The sequence below is a fragment of the Notechis scutatus genome, chromosome 4 (genome assembly GCF_049901735.1).
Source record: "Notechis scutatus isolate UNSWTSFEM ecotype Mainland chromosome 4, rNotScu1.2, whole genome shotgun sequence".
Lineage (NCBI taxonomy): Eukaryota > Metazoa > Chordata > Lepidosauria > Squamata > Elapidae > Notechis > Notechis scutatus.
In genome coordinates, this window is record NC_142012.1 from 165,100,852 (window position 1) to 165,122,556 (window position 21,705).

General features: G+C 49.3%; 1 protein-coding gene across 1 annotated transcript in view; it reads left to right on the top strand.

Moving 5' to 3' along the window:
* The window catches only part of LOC113426005 (solute carrier family 12 member 9-like), a 130,038-nt gene extending 112,855 nt beyond the window's left edge, over positions 1 to 17,183 (top strand). Inside the window, 4 exon segments of the mRNA XM_087965562.1 lie at positions 7,457 to 7,631; positions 12,424 to 12,570; positions 15,909 to 15,941; positions 15,944 to 17,183. Coding sequence (XP_087821688.1) covers positions 7,457 to 7,631; positions 12,424 to 12,570; positions 15,909 to 15,941; positions 15,944 to 16,707 — 1,119 coding nt within the window. The 3' untranslated portion in view covers positions 16,708 to 17,183.
* The last annotated feature ends 4,522 nt before the right edge of the window (positions 17,184 to 21,705 follow it).

Consider the following 21,705-nt stretch of genomic DNA (forward strand, 5'->3'; position numbering starts at 1 on the left):
GTTGGGAGGTCGTAAAAAAGGGACGCGGCAACCGTCATCAGTACAAGTCAAGCATTTTACATTTTGATCACGTGACCCCGGGGGATGCTGCAAGAGCTGGGTGAAAACCCATCCTAAGTCCCTTTTTTTCAGTGCCTTGAACGGTCACTAAAGGAACTGTTGTAAGTTGAGGACTGCCTGTAGATCAGTGTTTCTCAACCTGGGGGATTTTAAAAGGTGTGGACTTCAATTCCCAGGCTCTCCCAGCCAGACGTTTTCCTTCTCCTCCTCCTCCTCGCACCAACCGCTCACCCAAGACAATTCTGATGGCTTTCTCAGACACAGCACATTATCAACTTCCTTCCCCTCAGCGCTAATCAGGGGTGAGGTTCAAAAATCCCAGCGACCGGTTCGCTGCCTGGTTGCTGGGTGGGCATGGCCATGCTGGGCGTGGAACTTCCAGAATGGCTGTTTTTCGCCTTCCCCAGAGTCCGGAGGCTTCCCTCGCACCTCTGGGAGGGCGAAAACAGCCTTCCCCAGGCTCCAGAGGCCTTCCAGAAGCCAGAAACAGGCCTGTTTCCGGACTTCCAGAACTTCCGTGAGGGCCGTTTTCGCCTTCCCCAGAGTCCGGAGGCTTCTCTCGGGCCTCCTGGAGGGTGAAAATGGCCTCCCCCAGACTCAGGAGGCCCTCTGGAAGCCGGAAACAGGCACGTTTCCGGACTTTTGGAACTTCCAGGATGGCTGTTTTTCGCCTTCCCCAGAGTCCGGAGGCTTCCCTCGCACCTCTGGGAGGGTGAAAACAGCCTTCCCCAGGCTCCAGAGGCCTTCCAAAAGCCAGAAACAGGCCTGTTTCCGGACTTCCAGAACTTCCGTGAGGGCCGTTTTTCGCCTTCCCCAGAATCTGGAGGCTTCTCTCGGGCCTCTTGGAGGGTGAAAATGGCCTCCCCCGGGTGCAGGAGGCCCTCTGGAAGCCAGAAACAGGCACGTTTCCGGACTTCCAGAACTTCCCTGAGGGCCGTTTTTCCCCTTCCCCAGAGTCTGGAGGCTTCTTTCGTAAAATCACCAAACCAGTAGTTACACCTGTCGGATCCCCCCTCTGCCTGTGACCCCGTTTCCCTCCCCCCCACCCTCCCTGGGTGTGTCATAAATCAGATTCTCCAACTGAGCACCTTCACAGACTGGGTGTCATCCATCACGTTCTCCAATTAAATATATTCCCGGGCAAAAGCTCTGGTAGTTTAGTTACAATCTTTGAAAGATGAAGAGTTGAAATGTACTTCCACTTTCAAACTGCTGCACTGCTCTTCCAGATTTCCTTCCTTGGCCCCCCCCCTTTTTTTTTTTTTAAATGGCAACTACTAAAACAGGCACAGGCATGTTTCATGAGTTGACACCTGCCTGCAGAAGAGGCCGCTTGACGGCTAAGGAGCGTGTGAGTTTTTCAACAAGATTGAAAAAAAAAAAAAAAAAGAGAGCAGGCCCAGAGCAGGCGGAGAGAGCAGCAAATCTCCCCAAAGGCACTTGGGGATTTCTCGCCTTTTTAATATCTTTAGTTCCTAGCGGGTGACGGGCCGGGACGCTGGACAAGAGGCAGTGACAGATTGCAGGCAATCAAAGAGCCGAGACCTGAGGGGGCAAGTGGAACGATTGCAGTAACCTGAGATCCTCCGCTGAGTATCAAGGGGAATAAATCTGAGGAGTAACGTTTACTTAGCTGGCGTGATGTGACCTGACGGAGGCTGATGAAATACAGTGGTTGCTGGTAGTGAAGACAAATGTTAGCCGCCAAAGACGTACATCTGCGTTAGCGTCCCTTGAGCTCCTTTTGGTCTTGGCTCGACGCATGGTGATCAATCAATCAGAACAGAGGCTGGAAGGGACCTTGGGGTGGGGGGGGTCTTCTAATCTAACCCCTCCCCAAGCAGGAGTACAATTTCAGACAGGTGGCTGTTCAGTTTCTTCTTAAAAACCTCCAGTGATGAAGCACCCATAACTTCTGGCGGGAAGCCTTTCCAGGGGGTTCATTGTTCTCACTTCCTCCTTAGTTCTAGGCCCGTGATGGCGAACCTATGGCCTGCGAGCCCCAGCCAAACTTAACCTGCACTGCTCACGCGCGCGCCTCCCAGCTGATTTTTCGGCCCGTTGGAGGCCTTTTTCGCCCTCCCGGGGGGCTCAAGGAAAGCCTCTGCAGCCTTTGGAGGCAGAAAAACAGCCCTTCCGGAAATATCGGAAGTGCCAAAACGGACCCGTTTTTCGGCCTGCATAGGCTGCAGAGTCTTCCCTTGAGCCTCCGGGAGGGCGAAAACGGCCTCAAACAGGCTGAAAATCAGCTAAGAGGCGCGCACATGTGCAGTGCAGGTAAGGGGGGGGGTGTTGCACGTACATGCGCAGGGGGGGCGCATTGCATTGTGGGTGCTGGCGTGCACGTGCTATCAGCACCCCACAACAAAAAAGGTTCACCATCACTGTTCTAGGTTGCTTCTTTTCTTGATTACTTTCCATTCCATTTCTTCTTGTCTCGCCTTCAGGTGGTTTGGAACAGGGGTCCCCAACCACCGGTCCGTGGACCGGTACCGGTCCGCGGAACAACTCCTACCGGGCCGCGGCTTGCTGGGCGCCACCATCTTTTTTTCATGAAAAAGTGCTTCCGGTGAGCTTTTCGGGTAGAAAGCTCACGAAGCACGTTTCATCAAAAAGATGGCGGCGCAGCGCTCGATGAGCTTTTCCGGGAAAGCCATTTCTACCGGAAAAGCTCACCGAGCGTGCGCCGCCATCTTTTTGATGAAAGCGTGCTTCCGGTGAGGTCACCGGAAGCACTTTTTCATAAAAAAAAGATGGCGGCGCCCAGCTGATGCCGGTACCGGGCCGCGGCGTCAAAAAGGTTGGGGATCACTGGTTTGGAAAACAAGTTGACCCCCTCTTCCTTGTGGCAGCCCCTCAAATAGTGGAATAGTGGTATCACGTCCCCCCTAGTCCTTCTTTTCTCTAGACCCGGCCAAACCCAAATCCTGCAACCGTCCTTCCATCTGTTTTAGCCTCCAGGCCTTTAATCCTCTTAGTTGCTCTTCCCTGCGCTTTTTTCAAAGTCTCAACATCTTTTTTTTGTAATGTGGTGACCAAAACTGGACGCAAGGATTCCGGGTGTGTTCTTACCAAGGATTTATAAAACGGTACTACTACTTCACGTGATTTTGATTCTGTGCCTCCGTTTAGACAACCGAGGATTGTGTTGGCTTCTTTTGGCTGCTGCTGCACACACGCGCGCACACACAAAGAAACACACAAACACAAGCATACAGAGCAAGCGTGCTCCTGACTGGAGCACTGCACAAAGGAAAGAAAAATTGTGACTGGTTTTTCTTTTGATACGTTGAGATTGGTGAAGCGGAACCCCCAGTTGGGTCCACCTTTTTTTTTTATCCCAAGGCAATTCATTCCTGGGATTCGACAAATCCAGGTAATCCTCGACTTACGACCACAATCATGTCCTCACTTTCTGTTGCTAAGTGAGATAGTTCTTCGGTGAATTTTGCTCCATTTTTACGGCCTTCCTTGCCCACAGTTGTTATGTGAATCGGCGCAGTTAGCCGCACGGTTGTACAGTGAATCTGGCTTCTCCGTTGACTTTGCTTGTCCGAAGGTCACAAAAGGGGATCACAGGTAAACTGCAACCGTCATAAATATGAGTCAGTTGCCAGGTGTCCGAATTTTGATCATGTAACCATGAGGATAGAGGGATGGGGTGGCTCAGTGACTTAAGACGCTGTACTTGTCGATCAGAAAGGTTGGCTGTTCGGCAGTTCGAACCCCTAGCGCCTCGTGACGGAGTGAGCTCCCGTGGCTTGTCCCAGCTTCTGCCAACCTAGCAGGTCGAAAGCATGTAAAAGAAATGCAAGTAGAAAAATAGGGACCCCTTTGGTGGGAAGGGAACAGCGTTCCGTGTGCCTTCGAAGGCGTTTAGTCCTGCCGGCCACATGACCACAGAGACGTCTTCGGACAGCGCTGGCTCTTTGTGATGGAGATGAGCAGCGCCCCCTAGTGCCAGAAATGACTAGCACGTAGGTGCAAGGGGAACCTTTACCTTTTACCTTTAACCATGGGGATGCGGCAACGCAGTGGTCGTAACGGTGAAAAATGGACCTAGGTCACTTTTTCAGTGCCGTCGTGACTTCGAACGGTCCCTCAGTGAGCCGTTGTAAATCGAGGACTAGCTGCCCCTGATTTTCCATGACACGGAGAACTAAAACTGAGGCTCTTCCTCAGTGGTGGGATTCAAACATTTTTTACTACCGGTTCCGTGGGCGTGGCTTGGTGGGCGTGGTGTGGCTTGGTGGGCGTGGCTTGATGGGCATGGCAAGGGAAGGATACTGTAAAATCCCCCTTCCCTCCCCACCCCACTAACCTGCTTTCCAGCTCCGTTCTCCTGTGCAGGGCAACCAAAGGAAGACCCAGCCAATCAGCTGGGACTCAATGGGAGGCAGAGAATAGATGGGGTTGGCGGGGCCATTCAGAGGTGGGATTGGCCGGTTGGTTCCCTGAACTACTCAAAATTTCTGCTCCCGGTTCTCCAGAAGTGGTCAGAACCTGCTGAAGACCACCTCCCTTTGAGAGACAGAGGTGTGGAACAGGGGTCTCCAACCTTGGCATGCGCCGGCTGGGGAATTCTGGGAGTTGAAGTCCACACGTCTTAAAGATGCCAAGGTTGAAGATCCCTGGTCTAGATAGGCCCTGCTCAGGTCACTTCTGGGCAAATACATTTGCCAAACCATGTTTATCAGTCTCTCTTTAAGCCCAAACCAAGAAGATGTGCCACGGAGATGTGCCACGGAGATATTCCTACAGCATCCTCACGTGCCAGCAGGATTTGGACAGTTCCCAGCCCTGCCTGCATCTATGATCAAAACTGGGGTGGGGAAAAAAAAGGGGGGGAAAACATGGATCTTTAAACTGGAGCAGCCAAGATGACTTTCAAAGTTTCCTCTGGGCTGTGCATGAGATGACGGCAGCCGTAATAGTCAGCGTACAAAGTTTACCTCAGCGTGCTTGTGCTACGGATTTTTGAGGATAAGGCCAGGACAAAAAAAAAGCAATTACCTTAGAGAGCCAGGCAGCTATTCTCCGGCTTCAAATCTCCAACCGGAGGACTGGACAGCTGTCTGTTGGGAATGGAGGGCTCTGAACAAAGCAGGGATCGCTGCGGTTGAAGGGGGCCTGGCTGGGCTCCAAGCCCTCAGTGCTGCCTGCTTGTAAGATCATGAGAAGAGCCTTGGCAAACTCGAGGCAGGGGCGACGTTGTCAGCCAGATATGTCAGTCCTCGTCCTTCTCCCTCCCTCCCTTCCTGCTCTCTTTATTTTTTTTTTTAATGTCATTTCCATCACACGTCTACAGCAGCGTTCAGGGTTGAGGGGGGTTGGGTTTTTTTGGGGGGGAAAGAGCCTTTGCATAAATTTATACGGAGCAGGAAAGAAGGAAGGCAGAGAGTAAAAAAAATAATCCGAGGGACAGAGAAGCTAAAGCTTTGGATGCCTCTCTGAGCTTCCCGTTCATTTGGGGGAAGGGGAAACCCAAAGATAGAAGGCCAGCATTGGTTTGGAAATGGGAGGTTGGGGAGGGAAGGAAGGAAGAGCAGGGAAAGGGGAGAGAGGAGAGGAAAGGAAAGAGGAAGGGAAGGGGGAAAAAGGAGAGGGGAAGGAAGGAAATAAAAGAGGGAGGGAGGAAGCAGGGAAGGAAGGAAGGAAATAAAAGAGGGAGGGAGGAAGCAGGGAAAGAAGGAAGGAAATAAAAGAGGGAGGGAGGGAGGAAGGAAATAAAAGGGAGGAGGGAGGAAGGGAGGAAGGAAGGAAAGAAGGAAGGAAGGAAGGAAGCAGGAAGGAAGGAAGGAAATGAAAAGGAGGCAGGAAGCAGGGAAGGAAGGAAGGAAATGAAAGAGGGAGGCAGGAAGCAGGGAAGGAAGGAAATAGAAGAGGGAGAAAGGAAGGAAGGAAATAAAAAAGGAAGAGAGGAAGCAGGAAAGGAAGGAAATAGAGGGAGAGAGGGAGGGAGGGAAAGAAGGAAGGAAATAAAAGAGGAAGGGTGGAAGCAGGGAAAGAAGGAAGGAAATAAAAGGAGAGGAGAGGAAGCAGGAAGGAAGGAAGGAAAAGAGGGAGGGAGGAGGAAATAAAAAGGGAAGGAAGGAAGGAAGGAAGGAAGGAAGGAAGGAAGGAAGGAAGGAAATAAAAGAGGGAGGGTGGAAGCCAGGAAGGAAATGAGGGAGGGAGGGAGGAAATAAAAGGGAGGAAGGAAGGAAGGAAATAAAAGAGGGAGGGTGGAAGCAGGGAAGGAAGGAAGGAAATGAAAGAGGGAGGCAGGAAGCAGGGAAGGAAGGAAATAGAAGAGGGAGAAAGGAAGGAAGGAAATAAAAAAGGAAGGGAGGAAGCAGGAAAGGAAGGAAATAGAGGGAGAGAGGGAGGGAGGGGGGGTAAGAAGGAAGGAAATAAAAGAGGAAGGGTGGAAGCAGGGAAAGAAGGAAGGAAATAAAAGGAGGGAGGAAGCAGGAAGGAAGGAAGGAAAAGAGGGAGGGAGGGAGGAAATAAAAGAGGAAGGAAGGAAGGAAGGAAGGAAGGAAGGAAGGAAGGAAGGAAGGAAATAAATAAATAAAAGAGGGAGGGTGGAAGCCAGGAAGGAAATGAGGGAGGGAGGGAGGAAATAAAAGGGAGGAAGGAAGGAAGGAAATAAAAGAGGAGGGTGGAAGCAGGGAAGGAAGGAAGGAAATGAAAGAGGAGGCAGGAAGCAGGGAAGGAAGGAAATAGAAGAGGGAGAAAGGAAGGAAGGAAATAAAAAGGAAGGGAGGAAGCAGGAAAGGAAGGAAATAGAGGGAGGGAGGGGGGGTAAGAAGGAAGGAAATGAAAGAGGAAGGATGGAAGCAGGGAAGGAAGGAAATAAAAGAAGGAGGAAGGAAGCAGGGAAGGAAGGAAAAGAGGGAGGGAAGAAGCAGGAAGGGAGGAAGGAAGGAAGGGAGGAAAAGAGGGAGGGAGAAAAGAAGGGCAATAGCACTTCTATACCACTTCACGGTGCTTTACAGACCTCTCAAAGTGGTTTACAGAGTCAGTCTCTTGCCCCCAACCATCTGGGTCCTCATTTTACTAAACAAATCCAAACAGCCACTAAACGAATGGTTGTAAGCTAAGGGCTACCTTTACTGTTGCACAAAATATGTATCGAAGCCCCTGCTTGAATTCCTATTAAAATTACACATCGGCTGAGACCATCTCTTAGAACTTGATTGTGATCTTCTTTCTACCTGTTAAAGTTGTAGAGCGATGCACAATCCTTCAGGATGGGACAACAGCGCCCATCATCCCCAGCCTGGATTATGTTTGGGGCTGCAGTCCATATATAGATCCATTTTTCTCAGCCTATTGGAACTTTAAAGATGTGTGGACTTCAACTCCCAGAATTCCTTGCTCTATCTGACCCTTGCGCTTCTTTCACACCCAGGTCCGCAAGTACCTGCTGCTGTTGGACATCCGTAAAGAACACGTCAAATTTTGGCGCCCGCAAGTCTTGCTGATGGTACGGAATCCACGCACCTCCCTCCAGCTCATCCGCTTCATCAACGACCTCAAGAAAAGTGGCTTGTACGTGCTCGGCCACGTAGAGCTGGCGGATCTGGGTAAGGAGAGAGTAGGAGAAGGAGTAGGAGGTCATCCGAGGCCCAGCCAGATGTCCCATGATGAGGTCGCCTTCAAGATTGGACCAGTATTTCTCAACCTCCGCCATTTTATGAGGTGCGGACTCCAACTCCCAGAATTCCCCAGCCAGCAAGACTGGCTGGGGAATTCTGGGAGTTGGAGTCCGCACCTCATAAAATGGCGGAGGTTGACAAACACTAGATTGTTGGCAACCTTCGTCTCTGCTCCCACCAGCAAGAACCATTTCACATGGACAGGGTGGAGATGTTGGGACAATTTTCCACTCATAAGTGTGCCGGTAGTCCTCAACTTACACCAGTTTGTATAGCGACCGTTGGGCGAGTTACAACTGCCCTCAAAAAAGTGATGCACGACGATATTTCATACCTAAGAAATTGCTGCATTCCTCTCCGTCACATGGTGAAAATTCAGACACTTGGCAATGGAGTTTAGTTTAGTTTAATTTAATTTATTGTCATTGCATCTCATACAACAAAATTAAATAACATCTTCAGTGTACATTATGACTATGAAAATAAACACAAACATTCATCCTTCATGTTCTATGCAATGGAATTGATAAACCCCTGATTTTGCATTAATATTGCACTAGACAGCAGAGTCATGTTTATGACGGTACCTCGGCCTCTCGCCATCCCCTTTTGCAACCTCCTCATGAGCAAACTCAACGGGGAAGGGTAACAGCCAGATTAGTAATTTGACAACGGCAACGATTCACTTAACAACGGTGGCCAGAAAGGTCGTAAAAGGGGGCAAAACTCACTTAGCAAAGTTCTCACTTAAACAACATACATTTCGGCCTCGATTGCGGTCGTACGTTGAGGACAACCTGTACTCCAATACCTACACCAGGGATCAGCAACCTGTGGCTCTGGAGCCGCATGTGGCTCTTTCATCCCTCTGCTACAGCTCCGTCACTCAAAATACGCATCACAACCACCAATGTCCGACACCCGCAATGCATGTAATTAATTGAGCTTTTCGATCCCCTGGTAGGCCCACCATGGATCAATCCAAGAAATGAAAAAGTTTCAGAAGAAAACAGAAACATTTAATTCAACTACATATGCTAGTTTTGTGGCCACTCAGGAAATCGTCAGGCACTGGGAAGTGTTTTGTGGCTCCCAGTGTTTTCTTTTTTTTGTGGGAAACTGGTCCAAATGGCTTTTTCAGTGTTTACCCCTGACCAGGGGTGGGATTCAGCCAGTTCGGCCCGGTTTGCGTGAACCGGATGTTAAATTTACATCTGGTTCGCCAAACAGATAGTTAAACCAACCAGCTGGCCCCTCCCCTTCCAGGAATCTCTCCGTGCCCCCTTTTTGGATGCAGGTAAGTGCAGGATCTGTGTGGAGGCTCGGGGGGGGCAAAAACAGGCCAAACCAGAAGGTCTGGAAACGGGCCTGTTTCTGGCTTCTGGAGCCCAGGGAGGCTGTTTTCACCCTCCCAGAGTCCCAAGGGAAACCTCCAGACTCTGGGGAAAGCCAAAAACAGCCAAGCTGGAAGTTCCAGAAGTCGAAACGGGTCTGTTCCCGGTTTCTAGAGGCTCTCCGGAGTCCAGGGAGGCCGTTTTCGCCTTCCCAGAGGCCCAAGGGAAGCCTCCAGAGTCTGGGGAAGACAAAACAAAATGGCCGTCCTGGAAAGTTCCGGTAGGCCACGCCCACCATTGCTATCCAGCAACCGGGGAGAGAACCAGTTGCTGGGATTTTTGAATCCCACCCCTACCCCTGACCTAAACTGCAAACCTCTGGGCCATCTCAAGATGGCCCTAGACAGACACCGGTCTCTCTGCACTGCCACCTGGTGGTGGCTCCAAATTTTGCAGCCGTGTCGTCCGTGCACAAGGCAAGGAGACTCCAGCTGGCTGGGAAAGATCCCAACTGTTCCTTCCTTCCTTGTGTGGAACTCTCATCCTTTGTACTGCAAATTGATTTCTCAGATGCTTTTGTGAAGGCTGCAAAAGGGGCCCCTCCTGGAGCTATTTGGGTTTCCATAGTAACTAATGGATATTTCCCCCCCCCGCCCCGCCCCGAGAAAAGGGGGGATGTGGGAGGAGGAAGGTTGCTAATTTCATTTTTTTTTTTTTAACCTAGAGTTGACCAAAACAGAGAGACAGAGGCGGGGGAAAGAAAGGGATGAAGGAAAAGGCACGGATGAAATCTAAGCAATTGTGCAAATCATGCAAGCTGTTCAATACCACAGACAATACTGCTACCCTACAAAAAGATCTTGACTATGTATCAGAATGGTCAAACAAATGGCAACTTCAAATCTCAACAAATAAATGCTCTGTCTTACATATTGGCAAAAAAAATCAGAAAATAAAATACAAGCTGAATAGTCAAGATCTTGTTGATGACCCAAGCTCTGTAAAGGACCTTGGAATACTCACCTCTAATGATCTAAGTGCTAGAGCCCACTGCAACTACATAGCCAAAAAGGCATTAAGAGTTGTTAACCTAATCCTACGTAGCTTTTTCTCTGGTAATATCACACTACTAACCAGAGCATACAAAACATTTGCTAGACCAATACTCGAATACAGTTCATCAGTCTGGAACCCACATTACGTATCTGATATTAGCACAATTGAGAAAGTCCAGAAATATTTCACAAGAAGAGTTCTCCACTCCTCTACTCGTTGCAGAATACCTTATGCCACCAGACTTGAAATTCTAGAACTAGAAAACCTTGAATTACGCCGTCTTCGGTCTGATTTAAGCATGGTATATAAAATCATACATTGCAATGTCCTACCTGTCAATGAATACTTCAGCTTCAACCATAACAACACAAGAGCACACAATAGATACAAACTCAAAGTTAACCGCACCAAACTTGATTGCAGGAAATACGACTTCAACAATAGAGTGGTCAATGTCTGGAATACTCTACCCGACTCTGTAGTTTCTTCCCCAAACCCCAAAAACTTTAACCTTAGACTGTCTACTATTGACCTCAACCCTTTCCTAAGAGGTCTGTAGGGGGCGTGCATAAGCGCACCAACGTGCCTACTGTCCCTGTCCTATTGTTTCTCTTATTCTTCTTTTATTTTTCTTATATGTACCCATTTCATGTATTCACAACTATGTATACACTTATACTTATTATCTTGTAAACAATTGGCAAATCAAATAGATAGATAGATAGATAGATAGATAGATAGATAGATAGATAGATAGATAGATAGATAGGATTGAAGGGGGCACCTGATTTGTGTCCTAGACGAAGATTCAGGGTTTGGGAACAGCCCGTGAGCAGCCACAACAAACCATCTTCTGCTTCTCCTCTGCCCACACGGTGAAACCATCATTCTCACATGTGGCCAGATGAGAAATCTGGCATCGTTGCCACAGGCAATTCTCGACTTACGCCCACGATTGAGCCTCACCTTCCTGTCGCTAAATGAGGCAGTCGTTAAGTGATTATGTTTGCTCCATTTTGCCACTGTTGTTAAATGGTAGAGTTGGTAACTGAAGTCGCTTTTTTCAGTACCGTTGTAACTTGGGTCACTAAACGAATCATTGTAAATCGAGGATTACCTGTACACCAGGAGATGCCTTTCCGAGGAAGATTTGTGAAACAGACAATAATCTTTTGGGAGGCGGCTATAAAGATTAGATCTCAAATGACACTTGAGAAAATATAAACTCACTTTCGGGCAGAGAAAGAATGGATTTACCAGCATCACGCACCTGATCAGGAAAAATAAAAACCAGATTTAATATAGCCTGTAGTATTCAAAGCTATCCCAAGGGTTGGGGTTTTATTCATTGGTAAAATAAGAGCTCATTTTGTAAATCCAGCAGGAGGCCCCTAGTGTTCTTCCTGCTACTTTCTCCTACAATGACCCTACGAGGTAGGAAAGAAATTAGCACAAAAATTGCCCAGGAAGCTTTCATGCTTAATCCAGATGGGCCTGTTCTTAATTCAGCATTGTAACCACTAGAGTAGAGTTTTTTTCAACTTTTGCAAGTTTTAAGATGTATGGCCTTCAACTCCCAGAATTCCCCTGCTATGCGGGCAGGGGAATTCTGGGAATTGAAGTCCACACACCTTAAAATTACCTAGGTTTGGAAACGCTGTTTTAAAGCCAACCATATTGGCCACTACAAATGTGTTTCCTCAAAAATAAGACCCTGACTTATTATTATTATTATTTTTTGGCCACCAAAAAAGGCACCAGGTCTTATTTTGGGGGGACGTCATCCACTGACTAATCTCGTTTGCACACGTCGCCCACGGCCTCCTTTTCACTGTCAGAGGCCTTCAGGAACTTTTTCTGCGGCTGGCAAGGCTTCCCTGAAGGCCTCTGCAGCCGATAACGGAGCTCTGGATCGATCCGGAGGCTTTGTTCCTAGCGACAGAGGCCTTCAGGAAAGCCTTGCCAGCTGCAGAAGAAATAGGGCGGCAAGGCAGGTGTCGGGGTGTGCGAGGCCTGGCTACAATTGTCCAAAGTAAGTAGTAGGGCAGCTGCACCACCCCCCACCATCCCCACCCTAGCTTAATTTTTACCCGTCTACTCTGGAGTGGGCAGGATCTTAATTAGGGCTTATTTTGGGGGGGGTGGTAGGGCTTCTATTGGGCGCATGTGTAAAAATTAAGCTAGGACTTACTTTCAGGGTAGGTCGTATTTTCAGGGAAACAGGGTATCACCGAGATGAAAATGCCTCGAATAATGGCGTGTGCCGGTGTCTTTGTCCTTTCCCTCTGCTGGGCCAGGCCCTGAGACTGACCCGCTCTGCTTGTCCCCAGACTGCCTCCCTTCTGACCCCTTGCCGGACCAGTCCGACTCCTGGCTGCAGCTGGTGGACCGGTTGAACATCAAAGCCTTCGTCAACCTGACACTCGCCAGCTCGGTGCGGCGCGGCACACAGCAGCTGCTCTTCATCTCGGGACTAGGTAAGTAACCTTTGGGTTTCTAGGTGGTCACCTTTTCTCCAGCTTCAACTTTGCAAAAAAAAAAACACCCAACCCTTTAAATTCCCATTGAGCCAGTTAAAGCCAGATTTTAACAGAATAACAGAGTTGGAAGGGGCCTTGGAGGTCTTCTAGTCTAGCCCCCTGCTCCAGCACGAGACCCTGTGCCCTGTCAGACAAAGGGGCATCCAATCTCTTCTTAAAAACCTCCAGTGTGGAGCAGCCACAACTTCTGGTGGCAAGTTGTTCCACGGGTTAATTGTTCTCCCTGTCAGGGAATTTCTCCTTAGTTCTAGGTTGCTTCTCTGCTTGATTAGTTTCCACGTTGCTTCTTGTCCTGCTTTCAGGAACTTTTTCTTCTTCTGCGGCTGGTAAGGTTTTCCTGAAGGCCTCTGCAGCCAATAATGGAGTTCTGGATCGATCCAGAGCTTTGTTATCAGCTAGAGGCCTTCAGGAAAGCCTGGCCAGCCTTGCTGGCTGCAGAAGAAATGGGCCAGCCAGGCAGGTGTCGGGGTGTGCGAGGCCTGGCTACACCTGTCCAAAGGTAAGCAGTAGTGCAGCTCCACCCTCACCCCCCGCCATCCCCACCCTAGCTTAATTTTTTACCTATCCACTCTGGAGTGGGTGGGATCTTAATTAGGGCTTATTTTTTTTGCAGGGGGGGTAGGTCTTATATTGGGCACACGTCTAAAAATCAAGCTAGGACTTACTTTCTGGGTAGGTCCTATTTTCGGGGAAACAGGGTCCTTTGTTATTATATGCAACCTACTTATATATGGTTACTTGATCCTCAAATATACTTGCAGTCCTTGACTTACAACTCAAGGTAGTCCTTGACTTACAAGCATTCCTTTAGGGACGGTTTGCCATTATAACGGCACTGAGAAAAGTGACTTGTGACTATTTTTCACACTTGTGATCCCATGCTCTTGTGGTCAAAATTCGGATGCTTGGCAACTGACTCATATTTTATGACGGTTACAATGTTCTGGGGGGTCACGCTATCCTCTTTTATGAACAAAGTCAATGGGGAAGTCAGATTCACTTAACAAGTGTGTTACTGACTTAACAGCTGCAATGATTCACTTAACAACCGTGGCAAAAAAAAGGTAGCAAAATAGGGCGAATCTCGCATAACTCTCACTTAGCAATAGACATTCGGGGCTCAATTGTGGCCATAAGTTGAGAACTACCTGTAATCAGCGTTATTTCTTTTTGCCTAATGTATATGTAGATTAAGCCATACTGTGGCTACAGTATTTTATTTATCCCCTTTATTATATTTTACTTCTCCTTTTAATTTGGCTGTACACTTTAGCATTATTATTATTATACACTGTTGTTTTGCAAGTACCCTGGGTACTTTTGTACTGGAGACAAATTCCTTGTGGGTTTAATTACATTTGGCCAAATATATTAAGTATAAGCAGTATAAATAGAAGAAGTAAAAAATTTAAAAGCATAAGAAATATAGAATAGAATAGAATAGAATAAAAAAAATTATTGGCCAAGTGTGATTGGACACACGAGGAATTTGTCTTTGGTCCAAATGCTCTCAGTGTACATAAAAGAAAAGATAACATTCGTCAAGAGTCACGAATCATAAGGTACCACACTTAATAATAGTCATAGGGTACAATAAGAGTAGAGTAGAGATAGAATAGAATAGAATAGAATAGAATAGAATAGAATAGAATAGAATAGAATAGAATAGAATAGAATAGAATAGAATAGAATTCGTTATTGGCCAAGTGTGGTTGGGCACACAAGGAATTTGTCTTGGTGCAAATGCTCTCAGTGTACATAAAAGAAAAGATACATTTGTCAAGGGTCAAGAATCATCAGGCACAACACTTAATGATAGTCATAGGGTACAATAAGAGTAGAGTAGAGATAGAATAGAATAGAATAGAATAGAATAGAATAGAATAGAATAGAATAGAATAGAATAGAATAGAATAGAATAGAATAGAATTCGTTATTGGCCAAGTGTGGTTGGGCACACAAGGAATTTGTCTTGGTGCAAATGCTCTCAGTGTACATAAAAGAAAAGATACATTCGTCAAGAGTCAAGAATCATCAGGCACAACACTTAATGATAGTCATAGGGTACAATAAGCAATCAAAATAATACTAGGAAACAGTCAATATAAATCGTAAGGATACAAGCGACAAAGTTAGTCATACAGTCACAAGTGGGAGAGGATGGGTGATAAGGAGTGATGAGGAGATTAATAGTGATAGTAGTGCAGACTTTGTCAATAGCTGGACAGTGTTGAGGGGATTATCTGTTTAGCAGAGTGATGGCATTCGAGAAAAAACTCCCCTTGTGTCTAGTTGTTCTGGTGTGCAGTGCTCTATAGCATCGTTTTGAGGGTAGGAGTTGAAACCGTTTATGTCCAGGATGTGAGGGGTCTGTAGATATTTTCACAGCCCTCTTTTTGACTCATGCAGTCAAATATAAAAGTTTAAGCACAGGTAATCCTTTAGTTATGACCACAACAGAGCCCAACATTTCTGTTGCTAAGCGAGACATTTGCTAAGGGAGTTTTGCCCCATTTTATGATCTCTCCTGGCGCAGTTGTTAAATGAATCACTGCAGTTGTCAAATTAGTGACATGGTTGTTATGTGAATCTGGCTTCCCCATGGACTTTGCTTACACAAAAGGGGATCACATGACCCAGAACACTGCAACCGTCATAAACACAAGTCCGTGGCCAAGCGTACGAATTTTGATCACATGACCAATGTCCAACGGTCGTAAGGGTGAAAAAAGGTCATAAGTCAGTTTTTTGAATACCGTTGTAACTGCAAACGGTCACCTAGCGAACTGATGTAAGTCGAGGATTACCCATACAGAAGAATAAGTATAAAATGATAAGTAGTATAAGAAGCACATAAAATATACGGTAAAGGTTCCCCTTGCACATCCGTGCTGGTCATTTCCGGCTCTAACGGGCACTGCTCATCTCCGTTACAAAGCCAAAGAGCCAGCGCTGTCCGAAGACGTCTCCGTGGTCATGTGGCCGGCATGACTAAATGCTCGGCGCACGGAACACTGTTTCCTTCCCACCAAAGTGGTCCCTATTTTTCTACTTGCATTTTTTTTACATGCTTTCGAACTGCTAGGTTGGCAGAAGCTGGGACAAATAACGGGAGCTCACTCCATTACACGGCACTAGGGGTACGAACCTCTGAACTGCCGACCTTTCTGATTGGCAAGCTCAGCATCTTAGCCACTGAGCCACCCATCCTTACATAAGAAGTATAAAAATATAAGTATGAAATCCAGCTCTCGTTCTGTGTTCTCCTCCTCTAGGAGGCATGAGGCCTAACACCATCGCACTGGGCTTCTTGACAACCCGCCCCTGCTAGACAACGTGTCCCAGCCCACCGCCTTCAGCAGCGACGAGGCAATTTGGCATGACTTCCCTCCCGTCTGGAGCTCCGGAGGCCCCAAGCAGCTTTCTTCCTGGGAGTACGTGGCCATCATCTGCGACGCCATGAAGATGTCGCGCAACGTCCTTCTGGCCCGCTACTTCGACCAGCTCCAGCTGCCTCAGAGCGCCGGGTGGCGAGCCCAACCTCTCATCGATGTCTGGCCCATCAACCTCCTGCGGCCCGACAGCGCCCGCTACGTCGACACCAGCAGCCTCTTCCTGTTACAGATGGGCTGCGTCCTGGCCATGACTCGGTCGTGGCGACGGTCTCGGTTGCGCCTCTTCCTGTGCGTGCAGAGTTGCACCAGCCCCCAGGGCCAGGAGGACAAGCTGCGGCAGCTTCTGAAGAGCCTGCGCATCCAGGCAAAAGTCCAGCTGGTGCTGTGGGACGACGTGGTCGCTCTCCATTGGCACAGCCGCCAGGAAGACTCGGCGGACGGCGCCCTCAACTTCTCCAGCAACATAACCTCAGTTTCCGACGAGTACTTGACTGCGGTTAACCAGCTGATCCTCCAACAGAGTTCCGCCCCTACTGTCCGCTTCCTTTACCTGCCCCGTCCTCCCGCGGACACTAATTTATACCCCAGGTATTTGGAACAGCTGGAGATCCTGACCCACGGACTGGGCCCCACACTGCTGGTGCATGGGGTGAGTGCCGTCACGAGCACTCAGCTGTAAAGCAGGGTGGTCTGTTGTCCACGGTGGGCAAGGGTTGGTGGTTGACAGAACACCAGGCCGAGGTGGCCCTTAAGGATCGAAGGGAAGGGGAGATGAAGATCGACCAGCAATATTCTTGCCTGAAGTTGGGGTTCCACATCTCCCCAAGCTTTTCCTCCCAGGCTGGGGTGCTGCGATGCCTCCCAACGCACGGCAACGGTGCAAGCAAGGTTGGAGGCCCCGGCTCAGTGGTCCTAGCCGAGAGCTTCCGTCGAGCGGCGTCTTCTCTGGGCTGCTTTTCCAGACTCCTGAGAGAACGAACTCCTTGTAACAACCAAAGAATAGGGACCTGGGTCTGGGTCCTTCATCTTTGGAGTTTTGGGCAGCCAGAAAGTACTTTGGCGCCGGTGGCTTTGGAAAACTCTGTGACGGCTGCCTTTCTTTGCACGCTTGTAAAGATGGGAACAGAATTAAAGGTGGCATTGTTGGATTTAAAACTCTGGTGATGGCAGGGGAGCTGTTTCTTACTAACAACAATCAGGATTTAAAGCAGGGGTCGCCGAACATGGCAACTTTTAAGACTTGTGGCCTTCAACTCCCAGAATTCCCCAGCCAGCCTTTAAGACTTCAACTCCCAGAGTTCCCTAACCAGCCTTTAAGACTTGTGGCCTTCAACTCCCACAATTCTGGGAGTTGAAGTCCACAAGTCGTTGCCAATTTGGAGACCCCTGACCTAAAGGATCCATCATCAACAGCAGGGCTGGGTGTCATTCTTACCAAAGAGCGACAAACTCATCCCGCAGCTTTGCTGTGTAACAAACGCTGCTTGTGGAGTAGCAAACGCAATTGGCACCTGTTTGTGTGATGGCTTCCAGTCTCAGCAAATGTGTTGCCTTGAGTATTGGATCCATTTAATTGGAGGAAGAATGGAGAGAGAAAAAAATAGGTAATCACTCTTGACTCTTTCATTCAGTGGTCTTGCTCGCTCCATATAGTTAACTAGGTCAGTAGGGCAGCTACTGAATTGTAGAGACGCATAAATCACGTGGGATGACCCATTTTAGTTAGTCCTCCAAGAAAAAGAGGCCGAAAGGCAGAATGTCTGGAAAAAAGCACAGACGAACTGCAATGACCCAACTGCTCAGCAGTATCTCCAATCAGAATAGAGCTGGAAGGGGCTTTGGAGGTCTTCTAGTCTAGCCCTCTGCTCAAGCAGGAGACCCTATATCAGTGGTGGCTAACCTTTTTTGAGCTCCTGTGCCAAAAATTGTGTGGGCGCTTGCGCTCGTGCGCTCACGTGCCAGCACCAAAAGGCAATACGCGCGCCCCCTGCACATGCATGCGCAAAACCTGCCCCCTTACCTGCACTGCACCTCCCAGCTGGTTTTTAGCCCGTTTGAGGCCTTTTTCGGCCTCCCAGAGGCTTGAGGAAAGCTTCTGCAGACTGAAAAATGGGCCTGTTTCATCACTTCCAGTATTTCCGGAAATACAGGAAGTGATGAAATGGGCCTATTTTTTTTGGCCTGCAAGCCTCTGGGAGGCCAAAAAAGGCCTCACACAGGCCAAAAATCAGCTGTGAGGCGTGCGCATGCGCAGTGAGTTAAGTTTGCCTGCGGCTCGGGTGCCGGCACAAATAGCTTTGCGTGCCATCTGTGGCACACCTGCCATAGGTTCACCATCACGGTGCTATATTATTTAAGACAAGTGGATGCCCAGTCTCTTCTTAAAAGCCTCCAGTGATGAAGCACCCACAACTTCTGAAGGCAAACCACAGGTTAACTGTTCTAACTGTCGGGAAAATTCTCCTTCATTTTAGTTGGATGTCTCCTTGATGATTTTCCATCCATTTCTTCTTGTTCTGCCTTCTGGTGCTTTGGAAAATAAATCCCCCCGCTTCTTTGGGGCAGCCCCTCAAATATTGGAATACTGCTATCATGCCAGCTGTCAGGGTTCCATTTAAATCAAGAGTCTCGAGCTAAACTTCAAAAGGATTTATTGGGAGTTAAAATGGCGGCACTGCCTGGGTGTAGCCAACTCTGAGGCACATCATTCATCGTCACCCTTGACCCTGGTTTTCCCTCCACCCCCTGGGTGTATCCTAATTCATATTCTCCAATGGGACACATCCCTAGCCCAGAGTCATCAACCATGCTCTCCAGTTAGAATTTTGTGCGGCAGAAACTTCCGTCACCTAGTTCCTATCTTTGAAAACATTTATGGAATGCGCTTTCGGTTTGCAAGCTGCCACACTGCTCCCCCCTCCTTTTCTGTTGGCAACTCTTAAAAAGACCATCAAAATATTTTATGAGTTGACACACACACACACACCCAGCCTGGTCCTTCTTTCCTCTAGACTGGCCAAAACCCAAATCCTACCACCGTTCTTTATCGTGATGCCTGTCTATCCAATTGAGAAGAACTAGAGCACGGCCTAGGAAGGAATTCTGGGAGTTGGCCCACAAGTCATAAAGGAGTCATCGTTCCCTACCTTTGACCTCGATAGAGAAGGGCATGTGTTGATGAGACGCAGGTAGCCCTCGAATTATAACAGCTTGTTTAGTGGCCGTTTTGACGTTTCAACAGCCCTTTAAAAAAAAGCGACCTATCACGTTTTTTTCCACACTTAACAACCGTTGCAGCTTCCCTGTGGTATTCATGACCTATATTTATGACGATTGCAACGTGCTGGGGTCAGATGATTCTCCTTTTGCGACCTTCCGACTAGTCAACGGGGAAGCGATGATTCGCTTAACAGCCGCGTTACCAGCTTAACAATGGCAGCGGTTCACTTAACAGCCGTGGCCAGAGAGGTCATAAAACGGGGCAAAACTCACTTGAACAACCTTAGCCACCGATACGTTGGGCTCCACCGAGGCGGCCCGACGCCCCGAAAGGGTGTCCTCCTCAGGCGGCCTCGGTGAGTCAGTGAAGCTGAACAAGGGCGCCCCTCGTCTTGTTCAGCGTCCACTCTCACCGCTCCGGGACATCGGGAGCAGGAGGATTGGCAGGCCCCGGCTGGTGGCGTGGGGAGTGTAGAGGAGAAGGGAACTGGGCCACGCGGCTCCACTCAGGCAAGAGAGAAGCCTTCGGGGTGAGTGGGGCTGTGAGCACGGGTGCCCATCACTCATGCGGCCCCTTTGGGAATAAGCCACGGCCTGGTAGTGGTCCGTGGCCCACAAGTTGCGGGGGGGGGCTGTTCTAGAGTCTCTACCAAGGGTGAGCTGGTAGGTCTTCGCAGGAGTTCGAGAGAGCCCCGAACTAAGATTGTGTGCAGTTTGGAGAAACCCCCCCAAATCCCCACTCCTGGCTGGCCCCGCCCACCCTGCCCCTCCCATCCCAGGAGTCCCCACACAGCCTGTTTTGGATGCAGGTAAGTGCATAGAGGCTGAGGGAGGGCGAAAAAAAAACAAAAACAGGCTTCCTGGGAGTTCAGGAAGGCCGGAAATGGGCCCGTTACCACTGGTGAGATTCAAAAACTTTTACTACTGGTTCTGTGGGCGTGGCTTGGTGGGCGCGGCTTGGTGGGCATGGCAGGGGAAGGATACTGCAAAATCTTCATTCCCACCTCACTCCTGGGGGAAGGATACTGCAAAATCCACCTTCCCTCCCACCCCACTAACCTGCTTTCCAGCTCTGTTCTCCTGTGCAGGGCAACCAAAGGAGACCCAGCCGATCAACTGTGGGGATGGTTTGGTGGGCGTGGCTTGGTGGGTGTGGCATTCTGTGGGCGTGGCTTGGTGGGAGCGGCAGGGGGAAGGACACTGCAAAATCCCCCTTCCCTTCCCTCCCCATCCCTCTAACCTGCTTTCCAGCTCCATTCTCCTGTGCAGGGCAACCAAAGGAGACCCAGCCAATCAGCTGTGGGTGTGGCTTGGTGGGCGTGGCATGGGAAGGACACTGCAAAATCCCCTTCCTTCCCTCCCACCCTCTAACCTGCTTTCCAGCTGTTCTCCTGTGCAGGGCAACCAAGGAGACTCAGCTGTGGTGTGGCTTGGTGGGTGTGGCTTGGTGGGTGTGGCTTGGTGGCGTGGCATGGGAAGGACACTGCAAAATCCCCTTCCCTCCCACCCTCTAACCTGCTTTCCAGCTCCGTTCTCCTGTGCAGGGCAGGAGACCCAGCCGATCAGCTGTGGGTGTGGCTTGGTGGGCGTGGCATGGGAAGGACACTGCAAATCCCTTCCCTTCCCTCCCACCCCTCTAACCTGCTTTCCAGCTCCGTTCTCCTGTGCAGGGCAACCAAAGGAGACTCAGCTGTGGGTGTGGCTTGGTGGGGTGGCTTGGTGGGTGTGGCTTGGTGGGCGTGGCATGGAAGGACACTGCAAAATCCCCTTCCTCCGCACCCCTCTAACCTGCTTTCCAGCTCCGTTCTCCTGTGCAGGGCAACCAAAGAAGACCCAGCCAATCAGCTGGGACTCGGGAGGCAGAGAATAGATGGGGTTGGCGGGGCCAGTCAGAGGTGGGATTGGCCAGTTCCCTGAACTACTCAAAATTTCCGCTACCGGTTCTCCAGAACTGGTCAGAACCTCCTGAAGACCCACCTCTGCATTTCTGGCTTCAAGAGAGCCTCCGGAGTCCCGGGAAGCCGTTTTCATCCTCCCGGAGGCTCGAGAAAAGCCTCCGTAGCTCGAGGAGGGCAAAAATTCTCCCTCCCACCATGTGACAGGAGGCCAACTAGGCCACGCCCACCATGGCCACGCCCACCCAGCAACCAGGCAGAGAACCCTTTGCTAAAATTTACGAAGGCCACCCCTGGTCTCTACACCTCTTTTTTCTTGAATAACATGGCGACCAAAACTGAATGCCGTGTTCCAAGCGTGGCCCCCGCTGAGGCTGTATCAAAAGCGGTACTGAACACTTCACCTGATCTTGATTCTTATCTCTCAACGTTGCCCAACTTTTTTCGTGGGTTTGATCCCACATGGGTGGAGGCCAACTTCGTGACTCGCGTCAAGAAACATGGGTGGAGAATGGCCCAGGGACTTCACCCTCCAGCAACAGGAGTGGCTGGATCTCCTCAGG